The sequence below is a fragment of the Mchenga conophoros genome, linkage group LG13, assembly GCF_057382185.1.
Source record: "Mchenga conophoros isolate Kocher_MC1m ecotype Shallow Benthic linkage group LG13, M_conophoros_male_GT1.1, whole genome shotgun sequence".
Lineage (NCBI taxonomy): Eukaryota > Metazoa > Chordata > Actinopteri > Cichliformes > Cichlidae > Mchenga > Mchenga conophoros.
Window position 1 is genome coordinate 5,055,284 of NC_140538.1, and position 21,317 is coordinate 5,076,600.

Below are 21,317 nucleotides of genomic sequence, written 5' to 3' on the forward strand. Positions count from 1 at the left end.
CTTCCCTGAAAACACTACAGTAAAGTGTTTTACAACCTTTGTGTATCGATTCCACCTCCTTCTCCAGATCCAGGAGCACAGTGTGAGTTTGGCTCTTGAAGACTGTTTCTCTGTTCGCCTTAAGACTGAAGTCACTGTTAAACCTTGAGATCTCTTGAAGGAAGTTTTCCTCCTCTTCTTTAGCCACCATCTTTATCTTGGTCTGGTATGAAAAGGAGGATCATGGGAAATACTTCTAACAACAATATTAACAGACCTTGTGGTACTACAGACTTAATGTTACTGTATAATTATGATAACATTTGGAAAAAAAAGAAAATCTTTGCTCTAAGAGCTTATTGTGTAGAATGCAGAATCCCACCATTTTTGGTGGGATTCTGCTTCTAAAATGAGGCTCTGATTTTACATTATTTTTTACATAACCTAGTTTAATACCTGTGGAATTTTAAACAAGCAATTCTAAAATGTCAAACTCAGTTTCTACAAAAATGCAAACATCTCTGAAGGGTACCACTTTTTTGATCTGTGTTTTCACTGATTAATTGATCGGGTCATTCTATATAGTACTGTGATTCAATCAAGAAGTTAAAGCTATTAAAGCTGAAGAGGTATCCATATTGGATACAACCTGTCTAATTTGAGAGATAAGTATTGATCCAGGCTTCAACCTACTAGATGATCCCTGAGGTGGTTCTTCTGACAGAGCAGCTCTTCAATTTGCTTTAACATCTGGTTCTCATATTTCTTTGCCAGGTCACACCGCAGCCTCATTGCAGACAACTGCTGAGCCTGAAGCATAAATACAGGAGATGATCAAGACACACATGCTGACAGACAGATGTACAGCGAGGGAGATGGATTGGTGATGCTTCGTATGTGAGCAATATCACTTGATACCAGACGGGGTGAAATGAGATCAAAGTTCTAGTTTGGAACAATCAGTATATACTCTATACCTGATTATTAGAGACAGACATAATAACTGGAGTTATTTTGAAACTGTAACTAAAAACATCCTGTTTCGTTAACTAGTTCAGCAACAATTCAGGTTTCTTTTTAAATCGATATCATAAACATAAAGAAAGAGCGATTATGTAGGAAGGTAGATTCTTGCCTTGGGCATAACTTTTGGTGTAATTTCAGTCTGTTTCTTGAGCTAAAGAGGAGAAAGTAGCTTTGCTTTTCTTCTGCTGTAATACTAAAGTGCAGCATGTTTCAGTGAGCACAATCAGCTTCCAAGTCCTATAAATACTGTAATTATCTTAAGACAGCTCTCATAAACCATAAGACCTTACATCATGAGAGCTGTAAACACACTGTGCAGTAAACACAGCCTGCATATCTGCATAATGTAAACAGTCTCAATAGTAAAAAAAAAAAAAAAAAAGATACCACTGCCATGTGTTTCAAATCATCAGTAGGGCATGGTGTGATCCTTGCAATATTTGTGAAAAAACCAAAGAGCCTCTTTTTTTAAAATTATTTTTAATGGGGCAATATATCTCACAAACTAAAGGTCTCAGTAATGTTATTTGGGGAAATTAGCCATTGAATGTAGAGATTAAGTGTTCTAAATCATAAACTAGATCAGCTCCTCAATATGGCATTGTGCTGCTTTGATAGTTCAATGTCTGCTTTTTTTTAATTAATCAGTTTCTATTCATATTTTACAATGTGTGTATTTTTTCAGTTTTATAAAGGTGATGATGAGTAGAATGGCCTCTTTCCTTTTGGAAACCACAACAAATTAAATATTAATTATTTTTGTTATACATACACACGTGTTATGTTACATCCCAGGTAAAACATTCCAGGAACAACATTTTACTAATTTTTATTAGAAAATTAATAATATGGGACCTCTGAAATTTGCACTGAGCTGTGTAAACATAAAGCTGTTATGTAATAAATCACAGTACCATGAAACAGACCAATTTACAGGGGCTCCTTCTAAAATACAGTGCAACAAGTGAACACTTTCCATCACCCTGTGACATGATTTTACAGCTAGTGTGTAAATATTTAATAAACACAGTTCAAGATCATTTAAGACATTATATATGATGAATTTAAGCTCAGTAAACTACGGCTACCATCACACAAAGGGTTATTTGAAGAACCAAATGGTTTATATCTAAAATCTAATAAATGTGAGCATCTTAAAAACAGTGCTATGGCTTTGCCTCTGGTCACAAAATATATATAATTCACTCGTTAGCATCAACTAGCAACAGTTTCACCTTTTCATCAAGTTCCTCTTTGCTCTTTCCATACTGCTCAGTGACACTCTTTATCTTCTCATTGCATCTGATGATGGCTATTTTGACTAAAAAACATTTTTGAAAAAACATCACATGATGCAACATTAAACATTAAAATACAGTAGCCTGTATAGATACATATTTAGCACTGTCACTAGCGTTTAGCTGTTAGCTTATTTGCTAGCTGAAGAGTGATAATTAAGCAAAAAAAAAAAAAAACAGATTCAGAGAAATAAACAAAACTTACCATCCTTGATTTTTTGTGTCTGTTCTGCTAACTGTTGCTCAGTTAAAAGAATTTGTTGAAAAAGTGTGTCCAAACTCATTTTGGCTTAGTAGCTGGGTCAATAAACAGTTAGCTAGCAGACCATCTAACCTAAGGAGGCTAGTTTCTGTCAGGACAAAGAGTCTGAATGACTGACTTAGCTCATTATAATTGTGACATTGTTGCAACATTTTTTAATTAGTTTTTTTGTTGTTGTTGTTAAACTTTAATTTGTATTTGTAGTTCAGTATATTTAGCTTTAGTTTTAGTAGTCATAGTTTTCAGTCAGGAGTCATTACTTTTATTGTGTCCTTAAAATGTTTGGTTTTAGTTTTGCTTATTCAGTTATTTTAAATTAAATTTGACATTTGATATCATGATATTGACATTAAATATTATAAAGATTGTTCCTTTGAAAATAAATCAATCAATCTTATACTTTATGCTCTTATACTTATAGATTCTATATTTGGAAAATCCCTCCATTATAGCAGTACAAAATCTGATGAAATACCGCTACTACTAATAATAATGATAAGAAGAAGAAGAAGAAGAAAAAGAAATGGTTTTATCACACACACAATAATCAGTGAGTCACATTACTAGACATTAGTTCAAGTTCAGGCAAGTGGACATGAACAAGTGGACGTTGCACAGTTGCAAACATGTCCTAACACCAGGCAGGACCCCACCAGGCAAGACCCCATGGTCTTTCCTGGTGTTGTAGACTCCAGCCTCTATTGACCTTATACTCAGAGCGTGTTCCATTGCTGCTATGATTAGTGCCTCTGTGCTGTCTTTCAGTTCAGCTTTTTCCAGCCCTTGGTAGGATTTCTCAATATCAGCCACTTCTTCTATTTGCCGGTGTTACATACTGTGCTCCTCCAAGAGGAGGAACCATCATGAAAGGACAGGCCCCTGCACAGTATGTAACACCCACAAATATCATCATACAAATAGACAAACTGGTAAAAGCTAACATACTGAACATAGTTGTGGTGGTGGACAAGCAGAAAAACAGCTATAATGATAAATGTAGCAATACCAAATGATAGCAACATCAGGAAGACGGAACATGAACATGACAAATACCAAGGGCTCAGAGAAGAGCTCAAGAAAATGTGGAGGGTGAAGGTAACAGTGGTCGCAGTGATAATTGGAGCACTAGGTGCAGTGACCCCCAAGCTAGGCCAGTGGCTCCAACAGATCCAAGGAACAACATCCAACGTTTCCATCCAGAAGAGCAGCTAAGATACTGTGCAGGACCCTCACAGAGGCAACCATTCGCACATTCACTCCCGCATTAACACCTATGGGAAATTTAGAGTTACCAATTAACCTATCCTCGCTAAGTAAATACAAATTTAAAAAAAACAAACAAAAAAAACACAATCAATCAGCTAATTATTTATGTCCTGGATATAGCCTCAGTTAACTGTAGATAGTTCATGGATTTATCGGATAAATCACAACTCAACCTGTGTTAAATCTTCAAGTCAGCAATTAAATTGACGTTTTCCTTCTTCAGAGTCATCATCCTTGTCCTGTATCTGCTGGTAATATAAATTAGAGAAGTACCGCCTAACTATAGTGACCGGCAGTACACTGACATTTATCAGTCCCCACTCAGCCTGACTGTTGAGTGTTATGAAGTGCTGTATCGGCGCAGTCAGCTTTCTCAGAGTAATCCATCTACACCTGCTGCCTACATTTGTCACACAATTCCAGACTTTGACCAGGTTTCTAGTAAAAAAAAGAAAAGAAAAAGCCTCTGATCCGGTGCCATAAAACACATTACTGCGTGAAACAGTTAAACGACCAGAGGGCTACATCATTCTGACATTCATTTACAAAATTAATATCAAATATTGATTAGGGCTTTTTTTCATAAATCACCAGCCTGAGCCTCCCCCCTGACTGGCAAACTTCCCTTTGGAGACGTTAGAACAGCAAAGTCATCAAATTGTAAGCAGACAATTATCCCACAGTGCGGACTGAGACTGCCGTTCATCTCATTTTCTGTCTCTTTTCCAGTCATGTTCTCTTTTTAATAATATCCATGGCCTGTGTCATGTCAATGTAGCCTGCAGGATTGACCTGTACCAACCTATCCAGGACTTTTTCAATAAGGGATAAGTCACTGATGTTCAAATCAGTTGCTTCACAGCCCATCTGTGAATGAACCTGCTCCTTGCCTCTCTCTATATATATGTGCAGTTGATTTACTGCTTTGGGCGCAGGATGCGTGATTGATTCAGCCTCAGTCGTTAATGCAGAGAGCGGCTCCTTGACATATGTATTTATCCAAGTGGATTAGCCCCTAAATATACCATACAGGCAATCAATGAGTTACAGGAAGAGTGCAGTTCCATGATGCATCATCCCTGTTTTTGTAATAATCAGTTTGTTGCCTTTCTATACATGTGACAATAAATTGAGCTGCCCATCACCAGAAGCACCAAAGTGACTTTTCTTTCAAATCACCAACAGATGGCGACAGTGTCCGCTCTCCTCTGTGTCAGACTGAGGGCAGGTTTTTCTCAGCTCAGCGCTGTCAGGCTGCTGTCAGCCATCAAAAACATTATATCATACCTCTGACATGAGCAAACACGCAACAGTCCTCTGTGTTCACAGCTGGTAACTACTGTTGCATAACACTTTTTTTTTCTTCTAATCTTGGTATTTGCAAATAATATGAAAACGATATGAAGCTGGGAGGAGTCACAAATGCGTGATATGTGTGGAGTATTGACTAAACAGCTGAAATACATCCGTCCCACCTTCTCGCTCCAGGTTCAAAAGGTGCTTCACATCTAAAAAACAAAACAAAAACAAACCCTGCCATATAAGCATCTACACGTGTTGCTATATTAATCATGTCATAAACATACACAGGAGCCATTCCCTCTGCCCTCTCCCCATCAGTGCAGCTTATGCACACTCAAATGTGAACACCCCCTCTCACTCACTCACACACACACACACACACACACACACACACACACACACACACACACACACACACACATTCACATCAATGGTTGTTAAAGTCGGTTCCCTTTATTTTAAATGTAATCACGTGCACGCAGCAGCAGTTAAAATACACCAAAAGTGGCCATTTTAATAGTACTTGTCATGGAAAGTTTATTAAAAACAAAAGGATCATAACGCTAAAGCATATTCTACATTATTTGGTTCATTATTGAGTTAAGTGGGCTAAAAGTTCACGATTGAGTTTTTGTGCTGAGATTGTGGTAAAAGGGGGGGGGGGGTTGCTCTGATGGGAAGGTCTATCATTGTAAATTTATGATCAGATTACTGTACTTTAGCGCGAGGGGGAAGCTGGCACTCTCCTCCTTGCTGAATGCGCTAGACAGCAGTGGGACTCCAGTTGGCTGTGTGCGCTCAGACGCACAGATGCAAGCATCCCACTGGCTGGAGTTGGAGGACACTCGCCCGTTTTTTCGCTTTCCACCGCTGCTTTCATCCCTTGTCTTTGTCTCCTCGCGGTGAGAAGACAAACCCGCCCGGGAAAGACAAAAAAGAAGCGCTTCTTCTCTCTCTCTCTCCCTCTCTCTCCCTCTATTGAGTCAAGGAAAGAGCAGAAATCGGGACTGGACACTTTGTTTGGAGGGGAAATTATCTCTCGCATGAGGCGAGCCGGATCTGTCCTGTATACAGAGGAGCGCGCAGTGCTGCACCTTTTCAATGGATTTCAATACAGTGGAAGTACCCTGGGAATTTAACGATTGTTAATTCGCATCAACTTAAGAAATTACGTTCCAACAAGGGGTTTTGTTTCCCACGCAGAGGAAAAACGATGATCCTCGCTGTGTTTTATGTTCTTCTTCCTGTTTTAGGTAAGTTTAAGTTGATTCGCACCAGCAACTGCTCGCTTCGAATTGATTATAGAGTTTCATCAAATATTTAGTAGCGACATTCTGCGCTCTATTAATAAAGAGGCGCCCGGCAGACGCATCGGCTGCTCGCAGTACAGTGTGGTCGCAACTGTGCAGTAAACTGCTCCAAAAAGAAAAAAACTCTGAGGAGCTGTCAGTGCCTCAACAAACAACAGTGAACGTGACAGCAATTTATACTCTACTTTCAGCTGAATGAAAGTGCCAGTTAGGCAACTATGTGCATAACTGCTCCAAAATAGTGGCTCCAAAAAATAGCCCGTGTACTCTTTTGTGGCGTGTTCATAATAAAAGCTCATATTTGTGTAATATTTTAATTCCTAAAGCAGCTTGAAAAGTGCTTAAGCTTCCAGTGTTTACTGGGAAAGTGAGAAAACACGCGACGGATAAAACTTTTATTTTTCAGATGTGTTGTCTTACGCGGAGGAGAACCTGCGTGCCGGGGCCACCCGGCTGGACTGCGTGCGGGCCAATGAGCAGTGTCTGAAGGAGCAGGCGTGCAGCACCAAGTACCGCACGATGAGGCAGTGCGTGGCCGGCGGCAAGGAGAGCAACTTCAGCATGGTGGCCGGCCTGGAAGCCAAGGACGAGTGCCGGAGCGCGATTGACGCGCTCAAACAGAGCCCGCTGTACAACTGCCGGTGTAAAAGGGGCATGAAGAAGGAGAAGAACTGCCTGCGCATTTACTGGGGGATGTATCAGAGTTTACAAGGTTGGCTTAGACTTTAGTGGAACTGTTTTGTGTGTTCTTGTACAAAATAAACGACCCCGAGCTACAGATTTATGTTTAGAACTATTTAACCATCTTCTAATTAAACTATAGATTTGTGTTGTTATAGTTTAAAGGTCTATCATAGAATTTAAAAAGTAGCTCATTGTCATCTAATGTTGTTATTATAATTTTCTGGGGGGTGTCACAAACCCAGTCAGCCCCCCGCCCCACCTCAGGGCTTTCAGCTATAACAGCTTAAGCCTTCTGATCTGTCTTGAAAGTGGGTGACATGATTGGTTTCCAGCTCCTCCGGAAGCGAAATGAGCCCTCGCCCTCCTTTCCTTTCGTTCTAGTTCTAAAGTACGAGTCTCCTTTTATCTGCTTCCACAAACATAAGAAGAAAAAAAACAAAACAAGTAGCGCACAACCAATGTGATCATGCACAACACAAATTTGCCCCCTTGACTTGGTTCACAGACGTGGTCCTACTGAGCTTCAGATACCTTCTGACCTCTCAAATCACTTCCCTCGCGGGTAATAGAGCGTGAAGCCCCTTAGCGCTAGCTGTGCCATCTCAAAGTGTCGATCATAGCAGGGGGGCCTTTTAGTCCCCAAACTACACCCAGCTCATCGCCAGCGAGTCGACTTCCAGTTGCGCAACACAGCTGACCAACCTGCCTAATCAAGCATGTGGCTGTGCGCCAGCGTGGATATCGACTGACCCAAATAACCCGTGTCACATGCAGGCCAGTGTATGGGTTGAAGGGTGATTAACAACACAAGAAGGAGGCTGAAAATGTATCTATAACATGCTGTCATCTTTCTTGCAGGTAATGATTTCTTAGAAGACTCTCCATATGAACCCGTGAACAGCCGTCTGTCTGATATTTTCCGTCTGGCTCCCATCATAGGTAAGAATATTTAAAAATTCTCCGCCCGTGGAGGCTTTTCCTCCATCTCTGGCCATTTATTTTGCCATTGTTTCACTGTCACCTGTCTCAGTTGAGATAAGCTCCAAGCTGTGCATGCTCTCGTCGAAGGTTATCTGTGTGTCAAGTATTTATCCTCCCTCATCATCTCTGCTATCAGTCTTTCTCTCCCCCTGTTCTCACCCCAGCAATATTGCATGCTGGCTGGAAGTGACCTTGCATGGGGAGCTATAGTTCTGAGTCTCATTGAGCAGTGGGTAAATCTTTCGATGCTGAAGGGCCTCTCTACTGTTTGAGGTGTATTTTACTGCGGTTTTGTGGGCAGCTTCCTGTTGCGGCTGTTTGAATCCACTTGTTGAGAAGTGTGTGAGTAGTTCTGTGAGTAACTTGGAAGAGCATGACAAGCATTTTTTTTTCTGTTCAGAGCTGTGTGTGGGAAAGATGCTGACTCGAGCCTCTAGATGGCGATGTTATTCCCTTCTTTGCAGCCACTCAGGCTCTCTGTGGTCCCACAGTTGAGACTGTTGTGGATATTAGACAGGCTGACGTATGTATGTGGCGCAATCATGTTGCTGCTTATATTGTTATTATTACTCTGCAGGTGATCAGCGCCATGACGAATCAAACAGACATGCTCTGCCTCCACATTTCCAAAGAACAAGGCTGATATTGTGACCCCTTTTGAAAGAGAGGTGGTTCTTCTGTTTCCTCTGTCATCTGTGTGTGGTTTATTTTTTATTTTTTTGTGAAATCTCACAATAGGCTGATTCGCCCTAAACCAGTGCTTTTCTCCCAGCCGGGTGAGATCATAATGTGGGTGGCAAGATGCAGATAAGCCAAATCTTAGACTGGGTTATCGACTTCATGACCAATTATCTTCTTTAGAAATACTGGATGGAAAGCCAGTGTTTGTGTAAAGCTCAATCATTTCTATTCCTACTCTCTATTTATATATAAAAAAAAAAAAGGAAGTACATTCAAAGGAGAAACGCCATATGTTTGTGGTTTTTAGTATGCCAGCCAGTCTGAAAAAGGCCATCGGTGCTGAAACACATGCGGCACGGTATCAGAGTTCACTTCACAGGCAGGTGCCACTTCTAGACAGTCAAAGCTGTGGTTTCCCGGGGCGAGAACAGACAGGTTTATGGTCTCATTCTTGTGATGATTTTAGGCTGACAAGTTTGTATTTACTTTTGTTTTAGTGAAAGATCAGAAATGTGAAAAATGCAAAATTGCTGTGGCATAATTTAATAGTTCACATCACATCTCTCCTCAAATGAATGAAACAATGTCTTAATGTGACCCCCTCCTGTCAAGCTTTGAGGTGAATTACTTTTATCATCACAATTGTTTGGACTTGACAGATTTTCATAAGCTCAAGAGAGGAAAGAAAAGAAAAGTTTGAATAATGTTAATAAATCTTTAGTTTTTAATTTCCTCAATGCTCCCACGACCCTCTTTCAATTTATCATAGGACCCCCTTGGGAGGTCCCGAGCAGTTGGTTGGGAAGCACCGGATTAATTGACGAGTTTTAACCGTGCTCGTCCAGATACCTCTTTATGTCCACATATATCTCTTACTCTAATATCCGATCAGCCCGAGTCTGTCATTAAGCCGCAGTTATGGTGAGCATGACTTCTTTCTATGGCGAGTGAATGTGCAGTGGTGATGAGCATGGGAAAGATGGATAATGCAGGAAGTTATCGCTAGAATGAGAATAGCCTCTTATCATTAGAGGAGATTCAAAGTGTAGAAGAACGGGTGAGAGAAGAAGGCTGCAGAGTAAGGGTTAATCAGTGAGTAGCAGGATAAGGCTAAGAGGACAGGGAGCACAGAAACAGAAAGCCTGCGCTCACTCTGCCTCTTGTGCGCTTTCTGCAGGAAATTAAAGGGCAAGGTGACAGGAGAAGGATCGAGGCAGAAATGATTAGTGCTTGTTTTTGATCACTCAGACAGCCTTTTATATTTCACTTCTACAGTGTGGCACATTGAATTGAGCAAAGAATATTAATGGATACAAAAAAGCTAAAAAAAAATACAGACTTTGAGAGGAGAACTATATGAACAGCATTCTTCGGGGATTGTCATTTTTTTAAAATTATGCAATTTTTGATCCCGTTCTGCCAGAACTTTCTAAAGAAGCATATTATGGTTCGGCACAATACCCAGCATGCATTTCTCATCGTCTTTCCACAGGTTTCTTTGGTGACTTGTATCACTTTCAAGTTCTTACTGAACACATTTTCTTTCTCTTGCACACTGTCAATTGCATCCCAAAATGTTAGGGACAGCTTTTCTACTCATTTGTGAGACAAATTACTGAATAAAAGAAAACTATTCTTGCAGAATGCACTCAGGTTCTGAGACATCTGTTTGTAATGTACAGATGATTCGAGTTACTGATCTGTGATGAGCCCTCCGCTTCTGGAGGCTCTCTTCTTGTTCATGTGCTTCGTGTTTGTCTCAGTGAGGCAGCGTGGCAGTGATCCCAGGCTATAGGAACAATAGGCAGCCCCGATGATCCTGTAATTCCATAATCGACCCCGTGTCTCTGACCTAAGCCACTAATCTCTAGTGACACCCATACATACAGTGCACAGATGCTCAAACACACACTGCACCGCCCTTGAACACCTGTTCCTAGTGACACTCCCATAAACCTCAGTCTGATTTTATCAGACAGACGCGTAGAGTGTTGTCTTAGCCATGCAGATGCACAGTTTATGCAACATAAATGTACAGTATATGTGAGAAAAACATTAAAGAAAGCTTAACAGGAATTTTAAGCAGAGAGCATGATGCTGTTTATCACAACACCATTGCACTTTCCTCCTCATGGCTTCACTCAATCGTTAGTAACTGCAAATCTCTGTTAGTGGCTTTTAAACATTTAAAAATATTTAAATCACCCAACATATATTATTGACATGATAGTACTCTCAAAATAATGAAATAATACTACATGCACAGTGCTTCTAGGAGATTTTAGCTCAGATCTTTACCTGAGAAGTCCTTTTACTTCTTGTCAGTCTAGTGACTGACAATCAAGTGTGAGGTACAAAAAGATGAGCACCTACTGTTGCTGTGTTCACTGGTGTTTAGCTTTTGAAAAAAAAAAAGATAAAATATTGGGGTGAAAAAGACCCTACTGAAATTCTCCAGTAGACCTCAAAAGCAATGAAGAGTAAATGCCTTCTTGTCTGTTTTTGTAGTCTCTCATATATGCAGATTAATGTCTCTTTGCTGTCTGGAAGTTGCTAGAGGTCATTTGCGGACTGGCAACACTACCATATCTTCCTGTAGGTTGGCAGCTCCATTAAATGCTTGTTTTTGTATCAAAGTGATGACAGCTTTAAGTCTGGAACTTTTTTAAATGCGATCTCTGCACATGAAATATTTAAAACTGGTGCTTAACTATTTAACCACTGTGCGTGGTGGAAGGAAACAAGGCTTAAGTGTGTGAGGATAGAGCAGACCCGTCTTTAAATTAGGCCGTCAATTGCACTAATCAGTTTCCTTCCTCTTTAAAATATCAAAGTTTTCAGTTGCTTTAGCCCTTTCTTCCCATCTCTCTTTAGCAACTCTGTCTGATTCACTTGGTCTTTTACTTCATTAAAGTGCTTACATGTCTTCTGCTATCTGTGAAACTGCAGAGACCACCGCTTATTTTAAAAATCTTGTTTTCATTTGACATATATAGACGATGCAGATACTTTCATCGATATGTCTTGCATGTGTTATCTTTTCATCGAACGTATACATACTCGATTCAGTTTAATGTGTAACCTTTCTTTGAACTGCAGTGACAGGCTTTGGAAATTGGTAAACAAAAAAGGTAGACGTCGCGTTGAGAGGAGGGGGGAAAAAGCAATTTTCTATCACACGGCATGAGTCCGTTTAAGCCTAGAGGAAGTAGAGAGCAGACTTTACATGAAATAGCTGCCTTTTTCTTCACCACTTGCCCATGTTTATGAGTCAGTGATCCATGCAGGAGAGAGCAACACAGAAACACAGCATATTATTCTGAGATTCAAGTGAACTTGGAATTACTGCCACGCCATTTGGCCCGGGGTGCTGGAAAATCAAAGTGGCCAGGAAATGGATGAATACACAGCCTGGGTATGTTCTTATTATTATCTTCATGAACAATTGCTGCTACAGGTACCTTTCATGTTTCCATGGGCGCTTCTCTTTTTTCCTCTTCAGTGGCTCCTTCTGTTTCTTGTGCCTTCCACATTATCTTGTTATTTGACAATTTCATTCTGTAAATGCACTAATCAGTTGCAACAATAAAGACGGACAGGCCAATAACATTCATTATTTTGTTAAAATGGTACCTTCCAAGGGATGCGTTATAAAGCATAAGGCAGGAAGTAAACAGTCAGATGTTGAAGTCGAAGTTGACATGGTCCATGTCATGCAGGCTGGACAGCTGCGTCAGATATCTAAGATGGCAGGTCTTGTTGAGTGTTTCTTGTACACAGTGGTTAGTACTTACAAAACATTAGAAAAGGGTGGAGAATTGATGGACCAACAAGACGGTCAGCAGCTCATCTGTGCAGTTTGATCGGATAGTAGAGCTACTATAGAAGCTACAGTATCTGCCTGCTCCCCATAGGGTGGCATAAATGTTAATGTTGAGGGATTTTTAGGTCCTGCAATGGACACATGAACCTGCTACTGTTCCTGTGTGTCTTTTAACGAAGAGACTGAATGCTGAGAATTACAACCCCCCCCCCCCCCCCCCCAAAAAAAAAAAAACAAAAAAAAAACAGCAAGTCATCAGAGCCGCAATAATATGGGCAACGCTGGGCAATAACCTGGGTCCTTGCATTCATGTGAATGTAGCTTTGAAACATACCGTAACATTGCTGTTGACTACATACATCATTTCAAGCCAGCGGCATTTCCAGATGGCAATTCAGAAATGGGTAGAGAACATGAGAAAGAGTTCAGAGTGTTGATGTTTACATTCAAATCCCCTTGATCTAAATATGGCTGTAGCTCAGGTGGCAGAGCAGGTCAGCCACTAATCAGAAGGTCAGTGGTTCGATCCCAGGCTGCCTCCTGGCTGCATGCCAAATATCCTTGGGCAAGATACTAACCCCATGTTTGCCTACTGGTGGTGGTCAGAGGGCCCGGTGGCGCCTGTGTCCGGCAGCCTCGCCTCTGTCAGTGCGCCCCAGGGCAGCTGTGGCTACAATGTAGCTTGCTATCGCCAGTATGTGAATGGGTGAATGACTGAATGTAGTGTAAAGCGCTTTGGGGTCCTATGGACTAGAAAAGCGCTATACAAATGCAGGCCATTTACCATTTACCATGATGGTTTCCCACAGATTTAGATATGTGCTGGAGGATACAAACACTTGTATTTGTGCATGCATTTCCAAGGAAAGGAAACAGTCTTAAATCAATCAGCTCTGTCTATCAGTTTATCTGCAAATATTTTAATTATCTACTTCACTGTGGCAGATTAATAGCTGATTAACATTTTCTGCAGCATTTTGTCCTTGCAATGGACACGAAAACTACTATTGTGATGTGTAGCTGATGGCGGTAGTCGTTCTTTTGCTTTGTGGAGTTGGTTCGGCATGAGCCAGTCCTCCATCTGCTTCAGGTTCTGGTTAGAGTCGCCTCCAGCACACAGCAGCTTTCCAGGACAGCAGAAGGACTACGACCAGCAGCTGCAGTCCAACATTGTCAAGTTGGATTCAGCTGGACTGCTGGAATGTAGCTGATACAGGCAATTGCCACAACAATAAGCTGCTAGCGAGTCAGATAATAAAACATGAGAGAAAGAACTTAAAAAAACGTTTTATATTATATATTATTCAAAAAATATGAATAATTGTAGTGGCAGGGTGTAGTTTTGTCTTTGCTGCAGGGGAGGGATGGAGCATAGGGTTCAGGGGGCAGTACCAGGAGAGGCTGGCTGGCACCGCTGGCAGCTATTGTCTACTTACGTCTCTTCTATTTACACAGCAGCACGAAGAGACTGAGGTGTCAGGTGTCCACTTGGACTGGCAGTCAGGGAGGCAGTGACACCTGGCAAAACTGAGCAAGTCTTGTCCATGAAAGCCTCGCCCAGCAGGTGCGAGGACTTAGAAGATCTGCCTAATGTCTGGATGGCTGTAATGAAAGAACACCTTTAGAGGCCTCGTAAGCATAATGGAGGAACCACAAAATATTAAATTGTATACATTTTGTGGTTGATTGGTGCATATTAAATTCCCAGGTCTCCCCATGAACTTCACTATTTGTTTCCTATCTAAAAACAGATGTATATATTTTGACGTGACGCCACAAAGATTAAACTGCGTGATCCCTCTGTTTGCCGATAAGACTGTTATTATTGTGTGAGACAATTATCATATAACACCGGCATGATGAGAGGTGAGAGAAACATTGCACTGGGCAGAAAGTGACACGGACCTTAATCGACTGTCAGGCCAGCAGCCAAAGGTGACTTAATGTAAAAACAACTTGCAGTGCTTAAATGATAGGGTGGCAGCGGTGGAAAACGGATAAGAGCGTCATAGATTCCAGGACGTGAAACCTATGAATAAAGATGAGTTTACACAACTATCGTTGTCACGTTGGCCTGGAGACTGACCTTTCACAGTTGACAGTTCTGAGGTGATAATATAGTGTTCAGCTTGGCAGCACTTATCTTAAACCACTGCTTCAAAAGTTTAAAATAAACAGCGCACTTTTTAATAAATTCAGTATAGCATGACAGAATGTTTACATTCTTTAAACCTTTCTCTGTGTGTTTTCCTATACTTAAATGTCAAGGGCATCGAGAAGTGTTGCTTAAATTCACCCGAGGTGTTGAAGGTATTTATCTCCAACCTGTGCATGTTCCAAATTTTCTGCAGTAATCAGAAAGTGTGGTCTCTGGCTTGTAATGAATTTATTCCCTGTCGCCGTGTATTGATGTCTGCTTGGCTTAAACTCTCTCCTTAAGCTCAGTCCTCCCCTCAGTTGGCTGCTACAGCAGCTCTCTGTATATCACCCACTCACCACTCATAAGCCCCAATACACCAAAGCTCAATATTGTGTCTCTTCCATGTGTCAAGACTTCAAACAGATCTTGTCCTCCCACCCACAGAAGTCAACCTTGAAGCGTAGTCGCTGCGACGTCTGCGCATATGTGTGTGTTGTGAGTGTGAAAACATCTGTAAGTGCGTGGCCTGGCTGTCAAGCTAAGGCAGCGCTTCAAATCCCCCCGTGCTGACACACAGTGCTGAGAAGCTGTCAGCACCACTCAACCACTGGCTACAGAGGAAGTCACTCTCATTATGAGCTGCCAATGTTTAGAGATAAGAGTGCCTATCGCTATCTCTTTCCCTGCTTGTGTTTGTGTGTACGCCTGCATCTGTGTGTGTGTGTTTAAGAGAGTAAGAGAAACTCAGGGAGGAAATGCAGAGGAGTTAAGGGAGGTAGAAACATCATTAATTGTGCCAAATCTTTTAGAGAGAGCGAATGAGAGAGGATCCTGCCTCTTAACTTGATTTTTTTTATTTCTTAGTTGACTGAGTGCATTTACTCGTTTTTTTTCCTCCTGCTTCATGCTTATTCAGTCAAATAGACTTACAGCTGGGAGTTTCTCTGGACATAACAGTTTCCTTTAAAGGACTTTATCACTTCTTTTTTTTTTTTTTTTTTTAGTGATGGACCATTCCAACACTGGTTGTGACTGGTTTTCTGATGTTATTAAAACAGATGGAGTACTAGTGGCCAGACCACATAAAAGTCCCTTTAGACTCTTTTCAGATTAGTTTCAGAACTTCCCTAGAAACAACATACCTTCCAAGCCTTATTTCTTTTGCATCCACACTCATAATAAAAATGCTTAAGTGCTTTTATAGTCAGCTAGTGATTAGAAGTACACCTTTGCTGTATTTTGTACTCATTTGCTTTCCCTGAAATCGTGTTTGAGCCTCTTCATTTTATTCCTACATTGCTTTGTTATGTTGTGAAAGACTTGCAATTCCTGGCAAATGCTGGCAAGTATTTCACTCTGAGTCAGTGTGGCATTGTATTTCTCTGTTTTGTTTTTTAATGCCCGTGTCCAGATTCGCTGTTAACGTAACTAATATGTTATTACTTTTTTAATGGCAGTTGTTGGTGCTGCAGTGTTTGCCGATCAGTGTGCACTACCTGGCCCAACTACAGCTATGTCACTCAATGCTCCTTTAATGCTAAGAAAGTAGTATGAGCTAACAAGATCCTAACAGCAGAGACCCAACGACTACCCAGTTTCTATAGTGCAGACACAGGTAAAATAGGTTGCTACCTTGAGCAGTTATAACTGTTAAATGTACAAAATCCCTTAAGACAGCCTTAAATTATTACAAAATGTCCAAAGAAGCCTTCCATAGCTGATGTGTTTCACAAGAAAAACAAGGCCAAGGAATTACACATGTTGAGAGACTGCGTAAAGATTCATGACATAAAGAAACATCTGTCCATCACTATTCAGTCCTCATGCCAGCTAAGAGAAAGAGCGGTCATGTGTTTTTCTAGGAACACACAGAGCAGCTGATGAAGTCATGAGTTTCCTGCTTTAGTTTAGGTATCACAGTCATGCACTTCTGACCTCATCAGCATTCCTAAAAACCTTTTCCATCATTTCCCAGAAAATGACTTTTACTTTGTAAGCTAGAATGACTCACATGCCTGGAGCTGTTATCATTCAGGCTTCCTAGAAAGGGGTTGCCCTACCTTTGCAGCAAATTTATTTGCCTAAATTGTTTTCAGTTACATTTAGGAATATGTAACTGCTGGCTAGATTATGCTCATAGGCATTGTATTGAACAAACACCAGGAGATGTATTGGATTCACCAGGAGCTGGTTTGAGGGTTAGCCTAAAAAATACAAGGCCTAAAGCCAGGGTTAACAAAAGTTATTGGGTTTAAATAAAACTTAACATGTTTAAGACACAAATAATTGTGCTATCCTGTTAAATTAACACCAACTATTATAGATAGGAAGGCCATTATTATTTGTGTTAGTACAGCTAATGTGGCTAGCAGATAAAGGTACTTTTAGCTGCTCCTATTCCACAGGGAACAGATCCACATGTTTTAACTTGGTGTTGCCTCTATGAATTATGCTAGCTTGTGACTCCCTGAGGCTGGCTTTGTGTCTGTGTGGTAATTGCTAATAATTAAGCAGCTAATGGCTAGATTAACATTTTTGATAAATGTTCAAACTTCAGTGTTGTTCAAATAAGAGAGCTCTACTGAAGTCTCAAAATTCCTCCTGACGGGTTGTTTAGTGACATGAAAGTCGACTGCTTCAGCTATTAATGAGGAGGGCCTGTGCGCCTGCCTGACTTCAAGTTTGAAGTTGTGTGTCTGTTGGTGGTAGCAAATACGACACTATATCACTAATGTTACAAGTGAGCTTCTAAGCAATAATAATTTTTTAGTACCAGTTAGTGTCAGATAATAGCGTGCTCTACGGATATGATATTTAGTACGGTGCACTTTGTCATATCACAGAGTGAAGAGGGCCCAATGGAATTGCAGCCCCCCAAATGTAAATTTAATAGCATTAACATTTTCTTTTCTTTTTCTTTTTTTTTCAGCAGTGTCCATCATGCTTTTGGATTGAAACGGTCAAGATATTTTATGGATACAATGTCATAGCAACACCACTTTACAACATCTGCCATTTTGTTTTCGGGCATCCTCCTTATAACAGCTGTCTTCAGTTACCACAACCAGATGCTTATTAAACACACATTTAAGTTTCTGGTTTAGTTTAACTGCAGTGTTTCTGTCTAATTACTGTTTTTAAATGGGTGCCATGAAGAAAGTACATTTTGTAAATGCTAAAAGACCAATCAGCATGCCTTAGCAGAATCCTAGCAAAGCTAGCATGTCTTGAAAACAACTAAACTGTAGCTTTATTTCAGTTTAGATGTATTATCAGTGCTGTATTTACATTTATCTCTAAAATACAATGAGGTGTTCTTTTGGTCTAAAAGTGTAAGGTGTTATTATGCTTCTAATTAGAGATGGACCAATCCGATATTACGTATCAGTATCGGTCTGATACTGACCTAAATTACTGGATTGGATATCGGAGAGAAATAAAAAAAAAAAAAAGTAATCCGATCCATTAAATATCAAAAAAGCACCTCACAAAACTTGCGACATGGCGTAACTTGGCTCATAACCATAGCACGTCGGAGCAGTGTGCTCACGTGATAGAGCGGCTGTGGTGTGCGAGACCTGTCAGCGGTCTGGTTGAGTATTTGGAGCCTCGCTACCAAACCGGCATTTCATCTCCGAGAAAGTTATCCAAGAGAGAAGTAAAGCAAGTGTGTAAGTTCATCTCTGAATGTTTGTAAAGCATTCCAGCGTTTAGCTTAACAACCGATATATGGAGCGACTGCCTCTCTCTCTCCCTCCCTCTCCTGTTGCTACTTCAATCATGAAACTGATTAATGATCAGCTGATCGGCTTTTCTGTCGCGAGTCTGTCTCTCTTGTTTGTTTTTGGCCCACTTTGTGCTAGAAAGTGGAAACCAGTGGCTGAACAACAGCAGCACGTTTAAGCTTGATAATCTGTTGTTAGAATTTATTTAATATTACTTTCTACACCAGGATCTTTTTCTACGTAGCTGATGGCTAGCAACTGTCTAGCAAAGTTTAGCCAGGGGGGCCGATAGGGCATGAACAGGGAAAAGGCAGGAGGCACAAAGACATACTTTTCTTTCTTATTCTCATTTAAAATGTCTAGCTTTTATCGGAATTTTACACCCAAAGTTTTAATCTGATGTAAAATGTATAGAAGTCCATTACTGTATATGGTAACTGTTAAGTCTAATATACCCTAGTAAGCTATACTACTTTTTCCATCTGTGCAGTCTGCAATTCTGTTGAGGAAAGATGTTGAATCTATTTAATTATTCTTGAAAAATAATTGATTTCTGTGCATTTTTTTTCCACACTGTATCAAATTAAAGTTGATTACGTCGATTAAGCATCATGAGTTGGAGGGTGGTTCCCTATTATTATTATTATTATTATTATTTTTATTTATTTATTTATTTATTTATTTATTTATTTTGCTGGGAGTTTGGAACCCTATTAGTTAGGTTGCTTACTCTTTAAAATACCAGAATAAGGAGGATGGAGTAGGTTTAAGTTTATTAGATTAATCAGTGTTGCTGAACTATGAAATATTTTGGGTGCAGTGTATGTTTTGCATACAGGTGTAACAGAATAGCTTTAGTGTTTTGTTTTTGTTTTGAGTATGAACTTATACAAAATGCAGCAAGATATTAAAAACAGTTTTATTGATTAAAAAACACACTATATCGGATTCATATCGGTATTAGCCAATATCCAAATTTATGATATCGGTATCGGCATCTGACATAAAAAAGTCATATCGTGTCACCTCTACTACTAATTATTTTAGCCATTTACCTCAGCATGACATGGGGATTAATGGGAAGACTTAGAACAAGTTATTAGTGAGATACTCAATGATAACATTTCAGCATATATTTATAATAACTTTTTAGACAGTATTTGTCTTTAGACCACAGTTACTCCAATTACCTTGCAGCTTCTGTTTGTTTGCTTTGAGATGATGATGGTTTCCTCTTTCTCTGCACAGTGGCTATCCAGTGCTTCTAATATTTGCAGAAAATAACTTCCCTTGTTTGGTTCTCTGATGCATGTAGTGGAAGACCTTTGCTGTCCTTGGTACTTTTTAAAACCCTCTGTATTACACCGACATGGCATGTTTCTGGTGCATCTTCTTGTGCTACTATCTTGCAGGTCTAGTATGTTATTAGTTTGCAGTGCATAAGCAAGTGCCTCATTATATACTATTGTTCCATCCTCTGCGCAGTAGTTTTTTTTTAAAGACTCCCAAATCCACTGCTGACATTCTGATCCCTGTTCCTTGAAATCTAATCAATACAGCATTGTGTTGGATTGGAAACTTGAGGCCGTGTCTACAAGAATCTATTGATCGCTCTCCTTTTGTGCAGTTCCCTCTGTCTTTGCTGCCCCAGCTCTTCCGTTCAGGCCCGGATCAAAGGTTTTATCCTTCAGCGACGTTCAAGGTGTACAGTTCCACGCCAAGGTCTACTTTTCTGATCTGGGAGAAGGACTTGGTCAGTTGGGGGTTTGTGTTTTCATTGACCTTGTCTCTTCCCTGTGCTGCTGACATTTTTAGTATAACATGTGCAAATACATGTTTAGTTAAAAATAGATGGATTTCGGGAGGTTTGGGAGAAAAAGCAAGACTCACGGAAAATCCCTCTACATTGTGGAAGAAAGATTATTCTGATTCAGTGGTACCTGTCAGCTCATATTGTAAAATGTACTATATTATGCAGCAGAGATGAAACCCAGTACAGATTTAATCCTCAAGGCAAGGTCAAGAGAACACCTTTATATTCCAAGTATGTAGAGCTCTTTATCTTTTGCTTTAACATGCCAAGCAAGCTTTTTAAATTTTTTCCTAACCGTGCAGCGGCATGTCAGCTGGCCACTTAATTCACCACACTGTTTCAAAAATGACTGATCCAGCTGTGGGCTATTGGCAGAATAATTCTAACAGCAGCCATATCATCAGGTTGCCAGTCCAATCGCTGGCTGCCGCACCATGGGCCAAGAAAATCATTTAGTTAAAGGTGACCAGATTTGAGTCCCTCTGAGAGGTCTTTGATTGGATGTGAAGTGGAGGGGTGATTCATCATAGTTAATAAACGTGGTTGACAGCTCAAATCAGCGGGTGGGAGCATGTGCCAGGTCTGCCTCCCGCTGCTGCTTTATACTGCATGCAAAAATGGACAATTAACTTTTCACATACACAGCAGCAGACACCTACGCTGATTGTTATACACGGCTATGTGTGCACATCCAGTCAAGCAAGACTCGCAAGCAAAAATTGCACTGCAAAAATATAGCTTAAACTGCACAAGTTGGGAAAGATCAGTTTTCAAGAAAGAGTTGCGTGGGGCGGGGGGGTTGAAAGACTCTTTTATGCAGCGTGAACACCCTTTTTAGCCTCGTATAACAGTACACGTTAAAATAAACTTGAGCAGATGTTGCTTGCTGGAAGTGTAAATTGCATATATTTCTCTGAACCTAATACTACATGCCTAAAGATTTAGAAAAGTTCTCCACTTTTCAAATTTCACTTGGGTATTTGTATCCGTAGTGGAAGACTTGGTCTTCTCTGTCCCAATTTTGCTC

The 21,317-nt window shown here is 40.4% G+C and overlaps 2 protein-coding genes across 5 annotated transcripts in view; one reads left to right on the forward strand and one right to left on the reverse strand.

Annotated features, from left to right (window-relative positions):
• Nucleotides 1-2,692, reverse strand: part of LOC146560727 (coiled-coil domain-containing protein 172-like) — a 22,396-nt gene extending 19,704 nt beyond the window's left edge. The window contains exons 1-4 of one of the 3 annotated variants that reach the window (XM_085296134.1): nucleotides 2,509-2,692; nucleotides 2,241-2,326; nucleotides 673-789; nucleotides 37-202 (exon numbers count right to left, since the gene is read on the reverse strand). In XM_085296134.1, the coding sequence (XP_085152260.1) occupies nucleotides 37-202; nucleotides 673-789; nucleotides 2,241-2,326; nucleotides 2,509-2,587 (448 nt within the window). In that variant the 5' untranslated portion in view covers nucleotides 2,588-2,692. The remainder of the gene's footprint in view (nucleotides 1-36; nucleotides 203-672; nucleotides 790-2,240; nucleotides 2,327-2,508) is intronic. The other 2 variants (XM_085296135.1, XM_085296136.1) reach the window with 2 other exon arrangements.
• Nucleotides 2,693-5,863: 3,171 nt separating this feature from the next.
• The window catches only part of gfra1a (gdnf family receptor alpha 1a), a 107,032-nt gene continuing 91,578 nt past the window's right edge, over nucleotides 5,864-21,317 (forward strand). For both annotated transcript variants that reach the window (XM_085296139.1, XM_085296140.1), the window contains exons 1-3: nucleotides 5,864-6,386; nucleotides 6,850-7,155; nucleotides 7,986-8,066. In XM_085296139.1, coding sequence (XP_085152265.1) covers nucleotides 6,347-6,386; nucleotides 6,850-7,155; nucleotides 7,986-8,066 — 427 coding nt within the window. In that variant the 5' untranslated portion in view covers nucleotides 5,864-6,346. The remainder of the gene's footprint in view (nucleotides 6,387-6,849; nucleotides 7,156-7,985; nucleotides 8,067-21,317) is intronic.